Source organism: Hemibagrus wyckioides, linkage group LG11 (genome assembly GCF_019097595.1).
Source record: "Hemibagrus wyckioides isolate EC202008001 linkage group LG11, SWU_Hwy_1.0, whole genome shotgun sequence".
Classification (NCBI taxonomy): Eukaryota; Metazoa; Chordata; class Actinopteri; order Siluriformes; family Bagridae; genus Hemibagrus; species Hemibagrus wyckioides.
Genome location: NC_080720.1, coordinates 11,562,194 through 11,580,596, shown reverse-complemented (window position 1 = coordinate 11,580,596; position 18,403 = coordinate 11,562,194). Strand labels below are relative to the sequence as shown.

Below are 18,403 nucleotides of genomic sequence, written 5' to 3'. Positions count from 1 at the left end.
GGTTACAAAAAAAGTGTGCTTTATTTGCAGAAGCTGCTGTAACAAACACTTTGTGTCATTGACATTTCATTATTTTCCGTCTTCCATTATCATCGAGTGCAGTCTGCTGAATTCACCATCACCACCCCTGCTTTAGGGTGTGACTGAAAACTGGATGTGTCTTAGTGTAATTTGGTGTAGAGAACTAGCTGATACTTCAGTTGCATATAAATCACTGTTCACTTTGATGGTTGGTGACAGTTTCATGGAGCAGTTAAAAGCTCATTTATGTGCCATTTTGTACAAAATTTGAACAACTTAATTTAATCTGATGGCTTAATAACCTAAATTTCAGTTTTCCTGAGAGAAAACTTGGCAAAGCACTTGTATGTTTCTTTTCTTTTTTCCTCTGAAGATGAAAGCCCAAATTCTTGCTAATGGTTGTAATATATTGCACATTTATATGTCTCTCTGAATCTCTAATGTTTCCATTTATGTGTCTGCACTGTATATCTGTGCTATTGATCTCCTCCTCATCTTTTATTATTCTCTGGTGTTCCCTTTATTGTGTCTAAGCTCTGGCTTCCATCTCACTCCATCAGTCTAGTTCTGCTCTTTGTTCTCATGTGCTTTTTTTTCCCTTCTTTTTCCTGTTTATGTCCTCCTCTTCTGTCTTCTTTCAATCATCTCCTCTTTGCTTGAGCCCCCCCACACCACACCAGTTCCCTTCTCTGTTTATTTTCTCTTTAACTTCTCCTTTTCTTTCCTCTCCTCATCAGAACATGGACTGGGCCGCTCTGTTGGCTAAGAAGATCCGGCCTCCGTTCGTCCCCACCATTAAAGGAAGGGAGGATGTTAGTAACTTTGACGATGAGTTCACTTCAGAGGCTCCGATCCTAACCCCACCACGTGAGCCCAGAATCCTGAACGCCTCAGAACAGGAGCTCTTCACAGACTTCGACTACATCGCTGACTGGTGTTAGCTCTTCCAGCTGACCATCAACAGGCCACACACACTCAATACTGTGAACCAAACGGACAAACGAGGCTCACTGTCAGAGCCAGAGGACGTCCGTGTAAAGGACCCCTTTCCCCTCTCCGCTCTTAGCTGTGCCAGCTGGCACTGTTTTTTCCCCTTTAACAGAAAATATTTTACCAAGTCTATCAATCAGTTGAAAAAGTAACAGTAGTTCAACTTGGCTTTTCTTCTTCTTTTTTTTTTTTTGTCTTGTCAAGAGCACTGGGATTTCTCATGAGTAGTCTCCACAAGTTCTCCTTTTAACTGAAGTCCTCTTTTGCTGGCTGTTCAGAGAAAACACTACAGAACTTCTGTTCCAAGCTAATAATGTGCTCATTTCTTCTTCTTCTGCGAAACACACAGTCTAACCAAGTGAAACACTACAACGACTTGTTTTTTTAAAGCTCATAGACAATCCCCACTTTACAACACTTATCTTTTGATTCGCATATTTATTTAGTGTCTTCCTCCCCAATGTGCCTTAAACTCATCACAGATAGAGGGGCTTCCAGAAAATCAGCATCAGGTACTGAAAACCTCCAAGCCAAACCGACTCTTTATGCAATCTGTGGAGTCCTTGGCCAAGACCACCCAACAGATCTACTTTACTCCGGACTTAAGATAAAAGGAGTCCAATTTTTTCATCTTTGGTGGTTTTCAGATTTAATTTCCACTTAGTCATGTATTCATATCATAACTGAAAAAAAGTGTAACTTATAGTTTTATATTATATTTTTAGGAAATTAGCATCTTGGATCTGCTGTATGGTATGCATATGTGCGTGTTTTTTTTGTTTTTTAAATATATGAATTTTATGGGTATCATTAAGGAGAGGGCAGCTCAAATAACAGAGCAATCATAAACCTGACAAATGGAATGTAAAAATGTATATTCATCAAAAAGAACACAAAAGTGTATATTTTTGGCAAATGGATATGCCAAAGTAGCCTGTATTTTTTAATAGTCTGTTTTTAAAATGATCATAGAGTGACTCTTCCAGATCTTTCCTGACATACGATCAGAGATGTTTTCACACAGTTTGTGGTTCTGTGTGCCAAGCAATAATCATCTTTTGAAAATCAAGAAGTGGACATTTGAGCATTGTCCAGCATTCTTCATGGATGAAACCCCTGGATCCGAGTGTCCAGTTCACGGACTGCTAACACGCAGCAAACTCGTCCCCAATGTCAGAAGGAGCTCTTATGGACTCATGCCAATGATTTCACTCTGTGTATCACCAAACCTTTTTCAAATACACTCTGTACCCACAGTGGCTCTGGTCTCTGTCTCTTCCTCATGGGTAAGGGCTGTAGAGGAATGCATGCACAAAATAAACAGACGGAGACCGCGGCATAGTCCTTGTTTTTGGTGGACACATCGGCTTAATTGGCAGTGGTTTTGATGCTGCATTTTTCTGTAAATGTCATTTCTTTCCGCTTAGGTTATGTTTGCATCATTACCCGGACAACTGAAAGCACAATAACAGTTGTATTGCTATGCATATTTTTTTTGCACACCCTGACATCACACAAGGAAGGAATAACGGGCGGCAGCTTTGCAGCAGGTAGGTAAACAGAACCAACAATCCAGCTGTATTTAAACACAACAGTGACACTGATACCTGTACAACACCAGGACTTCCTTCCATCAACCTCGTCCTAATCATGTAGTCTTGAATTCTCTGTGTCTCAGATTCAAATCTATTTTAAACTCCCACTTTTCTCCCAGTTTGGTTAATTGCCAGTTCCCACACACTGGCAAGCTCTTCTCTATCACAACAGCTACCAACCAGGGAGGATGACTGCTAACATGTGCTTCCTCCAGTCAACTGCTTCTTTTCAAACTGCTTCTCATGATCCATCGCTGGGCAGCAGCAGTGTTGGACACACTGATCAAAGTGCTAACTGTCCTCCTCCACATGCATGAGCTCACAGATGCCCAGTTTTTTTTTTTTCCCAGTTCCATTTTGAGTGACAAGAGACAGTAATGGCTCATGAGCAGTGTTTAGCTTTCCATTGTATATTAGTGACCTGTGGTGTGATGTATGACTAGCTGTAGATAAACTTATGAAGGGTGTGTCAAATGAGACAAACCTTCAAGAAGCTTTATTGTCATTTCAACCACATGTAGCTGATGCAGTACATGGTGAAATGAAACAACGTTTCTCCAGGACCTGGTGCTACAGAAACATACAACAACAAAGAACTAGGACAGAAAAGACATGACAAAAGAAAATTGAGGAATCTGAACACTTGTTAAGAGGTAAAACACTGGACCATTACCCATTAGCAGGGGCGGACTTAACCAATAAGCGAGGTAAGCAGCCAATGCCAAGAAGCCTATATAAATCATATTACTTATTACTTATCTATCATATATTGTATGGTCTGTCTATAACCATTAAGACCAGTAAGATAACATTACATTACATCTTTTCAAATGTGCTGCATTTGCACTACTAGTGAATCTGTATTATACATGATATCTTGATATCATATCATGATATCATTGACTTCAGTGGAAGTGCTGCTTCTCCGTCATTGCTTATAAACACTGCTGTACCCAGCCCTGGGTCTAAATCCTGACACCCTCTGTACATCATAAGAAATGTAGATCTACTCTACAGCATGTAGTGATTAAGGTTAATGCAGTGTTGTTGAACATCCAGGATCAGGCTTTGTTCCAGTTCTTCAGAATGCCCTCAGCAGCGTCCAGGGTGCTGTCTTGCTGTAAATGAGAAGAAAAAAAAAAAACCACCCCCTCATTAGAAACCATTTTCAGACACATAAACCAATTACATTATGTATTGTTCATCAGGGTATCGCTTTAAACTACTGCTAGAAAATGATTATTATAGGTCAGAAGGTTTTGATTGAGCTGCTTTAACAGCACAGGTCAACTGTAATAATCTTTGAGGTGATTTAGAGTCAGTTTGCACAACGGTTTTACTTTTACTACTACTTTCCGGTGTAAAACTAAAGAAGTAAACTTCTGACACTAAACATCATGATATTTAGGGTAAGAGTGAAATGTTAGACATTTATGGCAAGTGTATTTGTTGCCTACCTTAATGAAACACAGGCGGATGTATTTCTCAAACTGCTTTTGGGACTCATCCCCGCAGAATGCTGTTACAGGTATGGCCGCCATTTTCTAAAAGAGAATACGTTTAAGAATAAACCTGAATCAGCATAATGTACTTTAAGTGTGAAGAGTTCTGCTAAAAACAAAGCCCTGCTGTTCGGACCTTCTCCTTTATCATCCACTTGACAAACTTGTAGTCATACGGCTCGTCACCTTCCACACCCGAAAGATCCTGATCTACACAGGAAGTGAAGTACAACACGATTTAAGAAAGTTTATCATGTACTAAATTTTTAAAAAGCTGCTTCTCATATTCGATTCATCTTTAGAACACAATTTTTGCTCACTGAGGGCTGTGACATCGGCGAGCATGAAGTAGCCTCCTTCAGGAACTACAGGACACATCCTGGCCTGCTTCAAAATGGCCGCCATGCGGTCTCTCTTTCCCTCTAACTCTTCAGCTAGGGAGGTAAAATAGCAGTCAGGCTGTCCCATTCGCTCACAGTCAAGCAGGAGTCCATGCGCAACTGCCTCCTATTGGCCAACAGAAGGAAGAACAGTTCAGTCCGGTCGTGTTCTGTAAAGCTCAATGTGTTGCTCAATTACTGAGGAAGTGTGCTGTATTTTCCAGACAAGAAGTCACACCTTATTACATTTTGTCTACTTTGGAAATAAATTATAAAACATTCCTGTACCAGATTTTTTTTGCACCGCCTCTAAAGAGCACTGATGTAGGTGTAGTTTATTTTTTGCCTGTCACTTTAGTTCAGTTCTGCATTTTTTGCCAAGTTGAAGCTACAATACTGGTGCTGTATTCACAAGAATTAGTGTCTTTTGCTCTCAGTCCTCAGAAAGTTGTTGATTTAGCCGTGTCCTGTTTCCTTGGGATGCAAATATTAGTTTAAATCCCTGTCACCTTTTACCATGGGAAAACTGTAGCACTTTCAACACCAAAGACATACTGGTTTCAGAGAGAGACAGAGAGAGAGAGAGAGAGAGAGATTGAGTGTGAAATGTGTAGTGCTTTCTTTTTAGTGTATGATCCTAATGGCTCGATTATTTGCAATAATGGTTTCATGATGAATAAGAACATGAACATTTTCCCGAAATTTTTTTTTTAAAGTAATACAGTAAACTTGAGCTAAAGGTAACCTTTTGGTCACCAGCATGTTTGGTCAGATGAAAAATATATAATAATAATAATAAATTATACAACTAGCATAAAGAGTTTCTCATAAGTCAGACAGTTAGGAACTACTTTTTTCAGGCCTGGTCACCTTACTCAGATGTAACCACACATCACTGTTTAAAGTTGAAACTTTATTATCCACTTCTATATCTCACTATTGTTTGTCTGATCAGGTCCTCTGTGTTCATGCTCATTTCTGCCAGCATATCTCAGAGGTTTAAAACATCCAAGCCAAAACATTCCTAGTACTGCTGCAGTAGTGCACTTACTACAAAACCCTAAACCATGGGGCATATTACAAATATAGATATCCCTTTACTGTAAGGGAAAATATTGCACTGTGTATGCTGTGTAATACGTGCCTGTAGTGGTGTTGGACAGGTGTACAGTGTGTTCTGCATGACAGTTTGGAGGTGTTTGACCAAGTGCTCGGGCCCTATTGACCAACCTAGCTGGAAACAGAAAACAAACAAACAAAAAAAACAAGGAGGGTAAAAGATCTGGCTTTTTTGTATTATTTACTTTGCATAAAATACAATCTTAAAAGAAGGGATAATTAAGAAAGCCTTTGCCAATTACCTTCCAACCTGTCACACTGAATGTTTTTCCTGCACTGCCAATAGTAATGGTTCTGTCCCACATGCCAGGAAGTGTCGCTATACACAGAGAAACATGAATAAGAAACATGGCATAATGTTTACAACTCCTAATTTACATCACATTTACTCATTCAGTCTGCATATAGTTTTATCCAAAAGGCTTGTCTAAGTGTTTCGGTATCTAATCTATATATGAGGAATTCACAGCACGCTGTATTAGGAACATTATCATTGCTGTTGTGGCAACATCACAGTGTTTATTTTTCTATAACATTTTATTCCTTCAGTGAATGAAACTCAGCATTATTCCATCCTAGTGAATGAGATGTGGGCTGTCCTTCCTTAGATTTGAACTGGCTTGACAATACTATCACATCATGTCAGATATAAAGTGTATTATTACAATTTAACGGTCTCCTGATTTAGCTGGATCTGTCATGCCCGCTGTCCCCTGCCAGTTTCCCCATGACCCTGTGTAGGAAAAACGGTACAGAAGATGGATGGACGGAAAGCTTTACAGAAACACTGCCATACCCATCTTCACATGATTGTGCCCCTTGTATACGAGCCACTCGTACACCTCATCGCTGAAGCACAGTGTGTCGTGCTTCATGCAGAGATCTGCAATAGCCTGCAGCTCACTCCTGCTGAACACCTGTTCATCAACACAAAACAGCCAGGAGCAACAACATGAACAACGTGTTAGTGTTTAAAATGAACTTCACAATGAGGAATTAGCCTCACCTTCCCAATGGGGTTGTTCGGAGTGTTAATAACGATGGCTTTTGTTTTGGAATTAAATTTACTGGCAAGTTCATCCTGATCCAGAACCCAGTCTGCACTGCTGACGTCTGCCTTCTTCCCAGATTTCTAGAAGGATCAAATCATTTTAATTGTTTTGTAGTTTTTACAATGCAAATGTCTTGCAAAACGTCTTAAGAAGGAAACTCACAAGGCGCAGTGGTATTAAAACCGGTTTGGCTCTTGCCATCTTAACCATAGGAACATAGCAGTCAAAGAACGGTTCAATTATAATAACCTGGACCGGGTTGAGAAGAGAGAGCACAGTTACACCACAAGAGGGCGCGGTTGAGCTTTTAATGAATGGCAAAAGTGTTGAGCTGTTTTACCTCATCTCCCTCTTCCACAAGGCCCTGAAAAATGCTGAATAAAGAACCATATCCTCCCACTGTTACCAGGATCTCTTTGAAAGGGTCGATCTGACGCTTGTACACCTTACTGTACACCTGAGACAGGGCTTTCACCAGAGTTGGGTGACCCTGTTAAAAAATCTCATTATTCATCCTGTTCAGAAAGCATACATACACACCATGGCTTTTCTTTAGTGGTGTTATTTTCCCAGATCATGATCCAAAACAAATTATTTAATACTGAGTCATTAGTATCAGTGTATGGGACGATCTTAAAAATTCTATTTCCTGCTTTCAGTGTTTGATGTATTTTCTGACAGACAAGGGTGACCACAATGAGCAATGTTCACTGCTCTCTGGTTTGAGAATAAGGCCAGGTTTATATATGATGTAACTGTATTGTATAACAGATTTCATGGTACAACCCCCAAGCATTTTACACCTGTCTGTGTTCAATCGGCATCACGGGGCAGCAATATGACCAAAGTTAATCACGATTCTCAAAGATGTTTCAACGAGACACATGTGAAATATAGTCGCTTACAAAAATGCAATAGTTTTGCATTTTTAAATGCTGATAACTTATTTATTGTTTACAGAAATAACATGTTTATTTACAAAAAAATAGCTGAACTATGAAAAAAATTTTACATTTTACAATTTGTAAAAATACAATTTACCAGCTGCGTCCAGTCAGTTTGTGACCAGAATTTTTTTTTTAAAAATAAAATAAAAATGAAACACAATATGCACAATATCTTAGAAAAGCATAATGTGATATTTATCACAATACTGATATTTATACGATCATATCTCCCTGCTCTATTCAGCACATTTGAAAAAGACTAAACAAACTGTTTCAAATGCATACTGCGTTTCATATATACTATTCTAGACAGCTTACGAGTTTTAATGCTTAGAGCTCACCATCACATTTAGTGCTTGAATGCAGCCTTCACGTAATATGTAACAATCTTCTAGATTAATAAAAGATTTTAAATATCATAGTTTCTATTTGAAATAGAACTCATGACAACATTCACAATGACAGTGGTCCACGTGTTCAAAACCTCATCAATGGGTTTAAAATCTCAAGGCTGAGCCAAATATAGAAGCTCGCTAAACATTTTACAGGTTGACCTGGAAAGTCAGCGGTTTCGGCTCTGGTGTGCCATCTAGTGGAACCTCCAAATGTACATTAGGTCATATATACTAATACTTCAACAAAAACTGGGCCTAAGCAGAGCTGCAGCTAGTTTGTCTTGCTGGAAAATTACCAGAAATATAAATATAATCACCGTTATTCTAAAGTATAGATTTCTGTGCTCAGTTAATCTTGTAAAACAATTACGAGAATTCGAAGTGTATGAATATCCTGAAATAACATGACATGACATGAGCTGGAAAAGACTGATCAAGAGAGTCATACAAAGCCTCGTGTGTACTGGTTAAGTTGGTCCACCATTGCAGCCTGTGCAAGACCATCTTTCACGTAAGATGGCGGGGGGATGTCTGGGTAACCTTGACCAAGATTTACAATGGAGGGATCTGCTGCTACAGATGTGAAGGTAACCCTGTAATGCCACAGGAATAGAAGCCGTGAAACAGCAGTGATCACGCTAATTCAGGAAACATAACATATACAGTGGATTCAGAAAGTATTCACACCCCTTCAGTTTCATAGATTAAATGGCATTTTTAGCAATTAAAATGCATACAATAATCCACAATGACAAAGCAGCCAGCAATCAAATTATGAACTTGAGACACAGATCTTGGTAAAATTATAAAACTGTTTCTAAAGCTTTGAATAGTCCCAGGAGCACAGGCCCAGGAGCACAGGAGCCCAGCTGATTAACCAGGCAGAGTGTTGACCAAAAACCCAATGGCCACCACTCTAACAGAAATCGACTGCAGAGTGGTGAGAAAAACAAGCATCTCAGAAACATCCCATCAACCAGGACTTTGTGGTGGGAGTTGCTAGATGCAAGCCACTCCTAAGTAAAAGACATAGGGCAGATACTGACTGGCACTTAAGAAAAAAAGTTTCATTGGTCTGAGCAGAGAAAATTTTAACTCTCTGGTCTGAACTCAAAGCACTATGTCTGGCGATCCCAGGTACTGCTCATCAACTGGCTAACATTTCCCCTGCAGTGAAGCACGATGGTGGCAGCATCATTCTATCCAGGTGTTTCTGAGCTGCAGGGACTGAGAGCCTAGTCAGAATCGACTAATGTGACAAAGGTTTTCTCATGCTTTCAGCATGAATTCACTCTATTCTATCACCGTAGAGGTCTGAGTATTTTCCTAACCCACTGTACATTGTATACTTAATGTGTTCAAATGTGTCCGTTAATCTCACCATACGTTTTTGTCTAGTCCTTCTATCCTTTTTGCATTCTTGTGTTTAATAGACGCCATACTGTACTGAAAGAAAACATAAATTCATCAGAATTTTCAAGAAATACTAAATAATACTAAATGAAATGAGACTATGCTTACTTGTGTGGAGGAGAACTTCCTTGCTGGATTGGCTTCTAGTGCACAATAAACACATCTGAGGCTACGTTGTATGGACCTGATATACATGTCTGAAAAAACAGTAGCAGAAATCAGTACATATCTATAAGTTAAATATAAGTACAAACATTGTTTCACACCGTTTCATTTTGTTTAATCCTCAGGGTTCAGAAAACAAAACAAAACCAAAAAACAACTGCTTTCAAAAATTGTCATTTCAGCCATTCTGGAATGTTATCTGCAAATTAGTTAAGTAACGATACTGGAACAGAGAAAGATGTAATCTACAGGCTTACTGTTAATGCTCACTGTTTATCACTTCCAATAACTCATATTTAGGGGATTTGGAGGGCTTAAATAATCTGATACACAGGTTCTCTGTGCCATTCACTAACACTGTGTATGTCTAAATGTGCAACTTGTATCTGTATATAGTGCACAAGTGTAGCATGTATCTGTATATAGTGCCTTGTCTGAAATTATGGGTGGCACATTGGTACAGCCGGTAGCACTGCTGACTCACTCTTGCTTTTAGGTGGACTGGCTATGCCAAAATAGCCTTTAGAGTGAATGAGTGTGTAATTTGATCCAGAGTTGAGATATACCGAAGCAGTGTATATTTCCACCTCACACTCAGTGCTCCCTGATTAAGCTCTAGTTCCAATCCAGATCAAAATAAAACAATTACTGAAAATAAATTAATGAATGTCTGAAAATATAGGGGTTATTACACTATATTGGCGAAAGTTTTGGGACACCCCTCCAAATCACTGAATTCAGGTGTTGTGTTTCAGGGGTTGGACTTGGCCCCTTAGTTCGAGTGAAAGTTAATGCTTCAGCATACGAAAACATTTTGGACAATTTCATGCTCCCAACTTTGAGGGAGCAGTTTGGGGATGGCCTCTTCCTGTTCCAACATGACTGCACACCAGTGCACAAAGCAAGGTCCATAAAGACATTGGTGTGGAGGAATTTGACTCCTGACATCAACCTGATAGAACACCTTTGGGATGAATTAGAGCGGAGACTGCGAGCCAGACCTTCTCGTCCAACATCAGTGTCTGACCTCACAAATGCTTGTAGACGAATGGTCAAAAATTCCCAGAAGCACATAGCAAAACCTTGTGGAAAGCCTCCCCAGAAGAGCTGAAGCTATTATAGCTGCAAAGGGTAGGCCAACTCCATATCACATTCATGTGCATGTAAAGGCAGATATCCCGGTTTTGAAATGGCTCACAGTCTCCGCTCTAATTCATCCCAAAGGTGTTATATCGGGTTGAGGTCAGGACTCAGGTGCAGGCCAGTCAAGTTCCTCCATCATCCATGTCTTTATGGACCTTGCTTTGTGCTCTGGTGTGCAGTCATGTTGTCCAAAATGTCTAGGTATGCTGAAGCATTAAGAGTTCCTTTCACTGGAACTAAGGGGCCAGGCCCAATCCCTGAATTCAATGATTTGAAGGGGTGTCCCAAAACTTTTGGCAATATAGTGTATCTAGTGTGCTCAAGAAACCTGTACTGCATCCAGTATTGTACAACAACAGGAGTAAATATTCCTATGCTTTTGTTTTGTAGGAAATTGGCTAGACTTTCATCATCTGTAATTAATAATTCTGTATCCAATAAATTAGTGCAGAAAGATGCATGGTTACTGAGCAGTTCCACTTTCACAGCACTTCCTATTGCTACTCGAGCAACTCGCACATGCAGTATTGACTTTATTAAAGTATCGGACTTTATTAATGTATCGGACAGCACTCCTGAATAACAACAACAAACTCAAACAACTCACAAGCTTATTGAACAGAAAGAACTCAGCGGCTTATCAATTCTGCATTGACTTACTGCAGTCCACTCACCCGGCACCTTCTTGATGAAAACTCTATCTTACGTTTCGCAAGCACAAGATTCCACGTGACGTCATGCAGATTTTTACCCGTTTGAAAAAAAACCCTAGTCGGTTTAATACAATAAAATTTGTGCTATGCGATCCATTCACAAATATATATTATATATATAAATTGGATGGATTAAATATCGTACATGAAGGTATTTTGTTTAGCATTAGGTCTAAACAGCAGAACGATGACGTCAGTTTGATGCCGGAAATACATTTTCTTTCAGGCTTGTGTGTTTTTTTTTTTTTTAAGCAACGTCTCTGTCGTAGACTACAGGATTATACACTGCACCCATATTATTATAACGTGGAGAACTACACGTCACCTGCTCTCCAGCTAAGATACCATGTTGCGAATCTTCACTGGGTGATGAATTTACTCAATGAAGTTATTAAAGTAACAATTTTTTTACTACTACTACTCTGTCAACATTGTAATCAGTTGTTGAGTAAATGTCCTAGACTACAAGATTATACACTGCACCCACATGTTGTTTTTAAAAATAACTTTAACATGCAGTAACTTGAAGAAAAAAACCTGTACGTAACATAAGCTAGCATGTTGCTAATCTCCACTGAGTAATGAATATACTCTGTGCATATTTTATTTACTTATTGAAAGCAGTGAAATAATGTGCTACTACTGTGGTAGCAGTCTCTACAGCAGATATGTTGACCAGAGTAGTAGTTAAAAAAACATTAATTAATTTAGTAACTAAATTAAATCTTCATTGAGTACATTCATAAGTAGTTAAAGTGCACGTGACCTACATTTTCGGACGAGACAGTGTGCTTTCTATTCTAGGCTCAGGCGGAAAATAGACTACAAATGAACTGCCAAAAAGAAAAAAAATCAGCCTTATAATGTTCCTTATATATTATTCCAGCCTTAAATAATCAAATATGTATGCAAAAATATCCTTACACGGATTAATCCATGCGCGTTATGCAGGAGGTCAGAATCCAAATTTCATGGAAATGTTTCCTACGGAAGCCCAGACAGGCCATATGATATTATTAGGGCCCGAGCACCGAAGGCGCAAGGCCAGAGGCCTTCACCGTAGGTGCGGAAGCCCTATTGTTTTCGTTAGAATTTTTTATTCATTCATTCATTCATTCATTCATTCATTCATTCATTTATTTATTTATTTATTTACTCAACCTTTCGGGGCATTCTGGACCCCTTAACATGCTCAAAAACTCTTGAAAATCAGCAGACAGGTTGGAATCTGCGGCCATTAGGACATCACCGTGGCTCGGCCCTTGGCGTGGCACACACCCGTTACAGCGCCCCCTGGAACATCTTGCTGCATAGCTGATACACACTTGCACGTATCCATGTACAACTTGGTACACACTTAGATCTCATTGACCTGAACAACTTTCACACTGCATGTCATTAAGTCTAATCCACAGGAAGTGAGTTATTTTGAGTTGTTTGCAAAACGCACCCAATGGAATTTGAAATACTCCTCCTAGGGAATTGATACAACCGCCACCAAACCCAGGCTAAAATGATCTCAAGACATTGATACAACCGCCACCAAACCCAGGCTAAAATGATCTCAAGACACTGATACAACCGCCACCAAACCCAGGCTAAAATGATCTCAAGACATTGATACAACCGCCACCAAACCCAGGCTAAAATGATCTCAAGACATTGATACAACCGCCACCAAACCCAGGCTAAAATGATCTCAAGACATTGATACAACCGCCACCAAACCCAGGCTAAAATGATCTCAAGACATTGATACAACCGCCACCAAACCCAGGCTAAAATGATCTCAAGACATTGATACAACCGCCACCAAACCCAGGCTAAAATGATCTCAAGACATTGATAATGCAAAATTGATGAGGGATTTTTGATTTCTCAAATGGTTCAGCCGTGAGAAGCCCTTAAACTTATGGTGAATAAAATGAAACAGGAAGTCGCTAATAACTTCTGTGTACATTAAGTGATCTACATGAAACCTTAGGATTATGTTAAGCATTGAAAGCTGATCACACTGATATGACAACTGTGAGTCTCGGTCATAGTGCCACCAACTGGCAGCAGGAAGTGTGTCACTTTTTGAAATCTCTAAACTTTTCTCCCTTACTTTCACCTGATTTGGTTAAAAATCATTCAGGATAATGTCAAGACATGGCTGATGTGAAACGGTGAAGGAATATTTGATACCTTGAATCGTGTTACTATGGCGACGATTTACATGAGAACACAATAGAAGAAAATGAATCTTCTCATATCTTACGAGTGGAAAGCCCTAATGTTCCAAAATATTTCACATAGAGAGTGTACATGTTTATGAGAAAGTCCAGTGTGGCTGGTCACCGGGCGTGGCACACGGCTGTCACGGCGCCCCCTGGAACTTTGTCAGAAATATAGCTGCACAGCTCATATTCACTTGGACGTATATGCATGAGAGCCGGTATACATTTAGTTCTCATTGAGCTAAATGACGTTCATCCACTTGTCATGGGATCTGCTTAACAGGAAGTCAGTTTGTATGATTTTGACCAAACAGGGTCCAATATGATCTGAAGACATTGAGGATCTAAAGTTGATAAGGGATTTTTGATATCTCAAACGGTTCAGCCGTGAGGAGCCCTTAAACTTATGGCAAATAAAAGGAAACAGGAAGTGGCTAATATCTTCGGTGTATATTGTGTGATGTACATCAAACCTCAAATTTATGTTAAGAGAAGAAAGCTGATCACACCGACATGACTACTGTCAGTGTCAGTCATAGCGCCACCAACTGGCAGCAGGAAGTGTGTCACTTTTAGAAACCTCTAATGTTTTCCCTTACTTTCACCTGATTTGGTTGAAAATCAGTCAGAATAATGTCAGGACATGGCTGACGTGAAACTGTGAAGGAATTTGTGATATTTTGAATGATGTTGCTATTGTGAGGACATAATAGAAAAATATCAATGTTCTTATATCTTAAAAGTGGAAAGCCCTAATGTTTCAAAAAATTTTAAATAGAACGAACAACAGGTTGTGAGTGATTCTGCTTAGTTTCATGATTTTGTGACGCTCAAACGGCTCACAACAAATTTTTACATTTATCAGTTCATTGACTAGTCCATTTTCACCTGACTCCTGCAGTACTAGACTATGTCCACTAGAGGCTCGTATCCCGTTATTTTAATTTTTTACAATATTGCTTCATTTTCACAATTCATATATACAGAGTCAACCAAAAAATGTATATACACTTCAGGAAAAGAAAAATAGTATGATGTAAATAATTTGAGTATAATATTAATAATATTATCATAATATCATCATATAAATCAATCTATAACGTATAGCAATAAATTTAGTAATACAAAATTTATACAAATTTTTGTATAAAAAATTTTCTTAAATCCTGAAATGTGTATACATTGTATAAATGTGTATACATTTTTCTGGGTGACTCTCTCTCTCTCTCTCTCTCTCTCTCTCTCTCTCTCTATATATATATATATATATGTATATATATAAACTGATATAGTAATATAGTTTAGAGGGAGAGTCATTGTCCCTTTGGACATCACTGGACATTGCTATGATCTATTTCATTACACCCAAACTGTCCCTTTTTCCTTATATAGTTTAGAAGGAAAGTCAGTTTTCGTTTTGCCATCAGTGGACTTTGCTGCGATCACTTTCAGTACACCCAAATTGTCACTCTTGTCCTTTTGGTATTTCCCCTTTTAATGCATGTACCCACTGTGCTCACTGCGTCTGGTGCGCCTGGGCGGTGATGGCACCGTGTAGTGATGGCCCATAGTGCGAGGGCCCGTCATTGCTGCTTGCAGCTATATATTTTTTTGCTTTTGTTTTCTCGTGATCACGACATAATCAGAACCGCGGTGAAGTTAGTTTGATATTCGGACATTAGACAGACAGACATTCGGAAGCGCTAGTTTAGGGACCGTCGACAAATTTCTGTACGACTGAAATGTGGTACTTGTTACTTCACTGACTACGTTCCCCAGTTATTCTAATTTCTTCTTAAATATACATATGGCATGCGGCATTGCAAACAGCATTTGTATATTTATAAATAAAAACTGAATTAATTGATAGTATTAATTATGTATCATGTGAATTAATTTGCTGTCATTAATTTATTTTTTAATAAAAAAAAACTTTCTTCAATAGCTTCTAGGTCATGTGACTCTGTGACCCAAATCTAGTACCAAAATGATCTACTTGAACACCTCCACAGGGTACATCTCTTTGTATCCCAAAAAAATCTGTTTTATTTTAATTTTAATTTTTATTTAAAAAAACACAATTTCTTCAACAGCTTCTAGGTCATGTGAACATGTGACCCCAAACTAGTACTAAAATAATCTACTTGGACACCTCCACAAGGTACACCTCTTTGTATCCCAAAGAATCTTTTCTTTTATTTTTATTTTAATTTTTTATTTTTAAAAAACACTATTTCTTTAATAGCTTCTAAGTCATGTGACCCTGTGACCCAAATCTAGTACCAAAATGATCTAACTGGACACCTCCACAAGGTACACCTCTTTGTATCCCAAAGAATCTCTTCTTTTATTTTAATTTTAATTTAAAAAAAACACTTTCTTTAATAGCTTTTACGTCATGTGACCCCGTGACCCCAAACTAGTACTAAAATAATGGATAATGCTTTTAAATAGCTTTTGTGGTACTTTGATATCATACGCCATTCGCTCTCCGCAGCGCCACGTTATGTTGCTCGATTTCAATGTACATGAAACACGACTGCGCATTCTTAAATGCCACATCTGTATATATGTATATGTGCGTGTGTGTGTGTGTAATATAAGTACATATGTATATATCTCAAATGATCTCAACAGGTCCAGTGTGGTACTTTGCAGCTACAAACAGCCAGAAAAAAATATATGGAAATGCTGCTTGTGTGTTTAAGAAGACTATTGTGTAGTAACAATCAAAAACGGTGTATATCCGTGATAAAAAATGACTTGTTTATTTATATAAGAAAGGAGTTAAACAAATGGAGAAAACAAACAAATGAATAAAAATCAAGGAAGACATTTTTTTGGGATAAGAAGAGGTGTACCTTGTGGAGGTGTCCAAGTAGATTATTTTAGTACTAGATTTGGGTCACGTGACATAGAAGCTATTGAAGGAATAGTTTTTTTTTTTAATTAAAAAATAAATGAATAATAGCAAATTAATTCACATGATACATAATTAATACTATCAATTAATTCAATTCAATTTTATTTATAAATAAACAAATGCTGTTTGCAATGCCGCATGCCATATGTATATTTAAGAAGAAATTAGAATAACTGGGGAACGTAGTCAGTGAAGTAACAAGTACCACATTTCAGTCGTACAGAAATTTGTCGACGGTCCCTAAACTAGCGCTTCCGAATGTCTGTCTGTCTAATGTCGTGATCACGAGAAAACAACTTTTGTTATCTCGAGATCACGAGAAAATTAAGTCGTGATCAACGATGACGTTGATCGACAACGATGACGTCAGTTTGATGCCGGAAATACATTTTCTTTCAGGCTTGTGTGTTTTTTTTTTTGAAGCAACGTCTCTGTCGTAGACTACAGGATTATACACTGCACCCATATTATTATAACGTGGAGAACTACACGTCACCTGCTCTCCAGCTAAGATACCATGTTGCGAATCTTCACTGGGTGATGAATTTACTCAATGAAGTTATTAAAGTAACAATTTTTTACTACTACTACTCTGTCAACATTGTAATCAGTTGTTGAGTAAATGTCCTAGACTACAAGATTATACACTGCACCCACATGTTGTTTTAAAAAATAACTTTAACATGCAGTAACTTGAAGAAAAAAACCTGTACGTAAGATAAGCTAGCATGTTGCTAATCTCCACTGAGTAATGAATATACTCTGTGCATATTTTATTTACTTATTGAAAGCAGTGAAATAATGTGCTACTACTGTGGTAGCAGTCTCTACAGCAGATATGTTGACCAGAGTAGTAGTTAAAAAAACATTAATTAATTTAGTAACTAAATTAAATCTTCATTGAGTACATTCATAAGTAGTTAAAGTGCACGTGACCTACATTTTCGGACGAGACAGTGTGCTTTCTATTCTAGGCTCAGACGGAAAATAGACTACAAATGAACTGCCAAAAAGAAAAAAATCAGCCTTATAATGTTCCTTATATATTATTCCAGCCTTAAATAATCAAATATGTATGCAAAAATATCCTTACACGGATTAATCCATGCGCGTTATGCAGGAGGTCAGAATCCAAATTTCATGGACTGATCATCTCCAGTTTCCGGTTTATCCAGGAAATTCCTCAATTACGCAACTGTAGGCAAAACTGACTATAATCACATAGTGCAGATTTGTGCACTTAGTTTAAGTTTACAACCTGAAAAATGACTAAATTTAAACTCAGGTCCGGACATAAGGAGGTGATGGGTTTGGCTTTAAGGCCCCCTAACCTCAAGACATTTTAAAGACTTTTTCCCCATCATCATGTACATTCATTCACTTGCATGTGTCAGACTTGTGCTATGAACCCAGCATGAGCTTTACAAAATAATAATAAATTAGCCCACCATATTTATTACCCTACTTCCCTAAAGTACACCAATCAGGCATAACATTATGACCACCTGCTTAATATTGTGTTGGTCCCCTTTTTGCTGCAGAAACAGCTCTGACCTGTCATGCACTGTGTATTCTGACACCTTTCTGTTAGAACCAGCATTAACTTCTTTGGCAATTTGAGCAACAGTAGCTCGTCTGTTGGATCGGATCACACGGACCAGCTTTTGCTCCCCACATGCATCAGTGAGCCTTGGCTGCCCATAACCCTGTCACTGGTTCACCACTGTTCCTTCCTTTTGACAGATACTGACCACTGCAGACCAGGAACACCCCACAAGAGCTGCAGATTTGGAGATGCTCTGATCCACTCGTCTAGCCAACACAAT

The 18,403-nt window shown here is 38.5% G+C and overlaps 2 protein-coding genes across 12 annotated transcripts in view; one reads left to right on the top strand and one right to left on the bottom strand.

Annotated features, from left to right (window-relative positions):
* pkn2b (protein kinase N2b) overlaps positions 1-2,270 on the top strand; it is a 46,996-nt gene extending 44,726 nt beyond the window's left edge. For both annotated transcript variants that reach the window (XM_058402608.1, XM_058402607.1), the window contains exon 22: positions 759-2,270. In XM_058402608.1, coding sequence (XP_058258591.1) covers positions 759-962 — 204 coding nt within the window. In that variant the 3' untranslated portion in view covers positions 963-2,270. The remainder of the gene's footprint in view (positions 1-758) is intronic.
* An 810-nt stretch (positions 2,271-3,080) lies between these two features.
* LOC131361492 (kynurenine--oxoglutarate transaminase 3) overlaps positions 3,081-18,403 on the bottom strand; it is a 41,670-nt gene continuing 26,347 nt past the window's right edge. For 2 of the 10 annotated variants that reach the window (XM_058402622.1, XM_058402625.1), the window contains 13 exons: positions 9,523-9,611; positions 9,383-9,447; positions 8,450-8,594; positions 7,000-7,149; positions 6,822-6,908; positions 6,614-6,739; positions 6,404-6,524; positions 5,850-5,926; positions 5,633-5,722; positions 4,429-4,615; positions 4,245-4,318; positions 4,064-4,150; positions 3,081-3,724 (listed from right to left, as the gene is read on the bottom strand). In XM_058402622.1, the coding sequence (XP_058258605.1) occupies positions 3,668-3,724; positions 4,064-4,150; positions 4,245-4,318; positions 4,429-4,615; positions 5,633-5,722; positions 5,850-5,926; positions 6,404-6,524; positions 6,614-6,739; positions 6,822-6,908; positions 7,000-7,149; positions 8,450-8,594; positions 9,383-9,447; positions 9,523-9,609 (1,353 nt within the window). In that variant the 5' untranslated portion in view covers positions 9,610-9,611 and the 3' untranslated portion in view covers positions 3,081-3,667. Of the gene's footprint in view, positions 3,725-4,063; positions 4,151-4,244; positions 4,319-4,428; positions 4,616-5,632; positions 5,723-5,849; positions 5,927-6,403; positions 6,525-6,613; positions 6,740-6,821; positions 6,909-6,999; positions 7,150-8,449; positions 8,595-9,382; positions 9,448-9,522; positions 9,612-11,329; positions 11,449-12,359; positions 12,508-12,591; positions 12,689-17,670; positions 17,766-18,403 lie in introns of those variants that run through there. The other 8 variants (XM_058402624.1, XM_058402618.1, XM_058402619.1 and 5 more) reach the window with 8 other exon arrangements.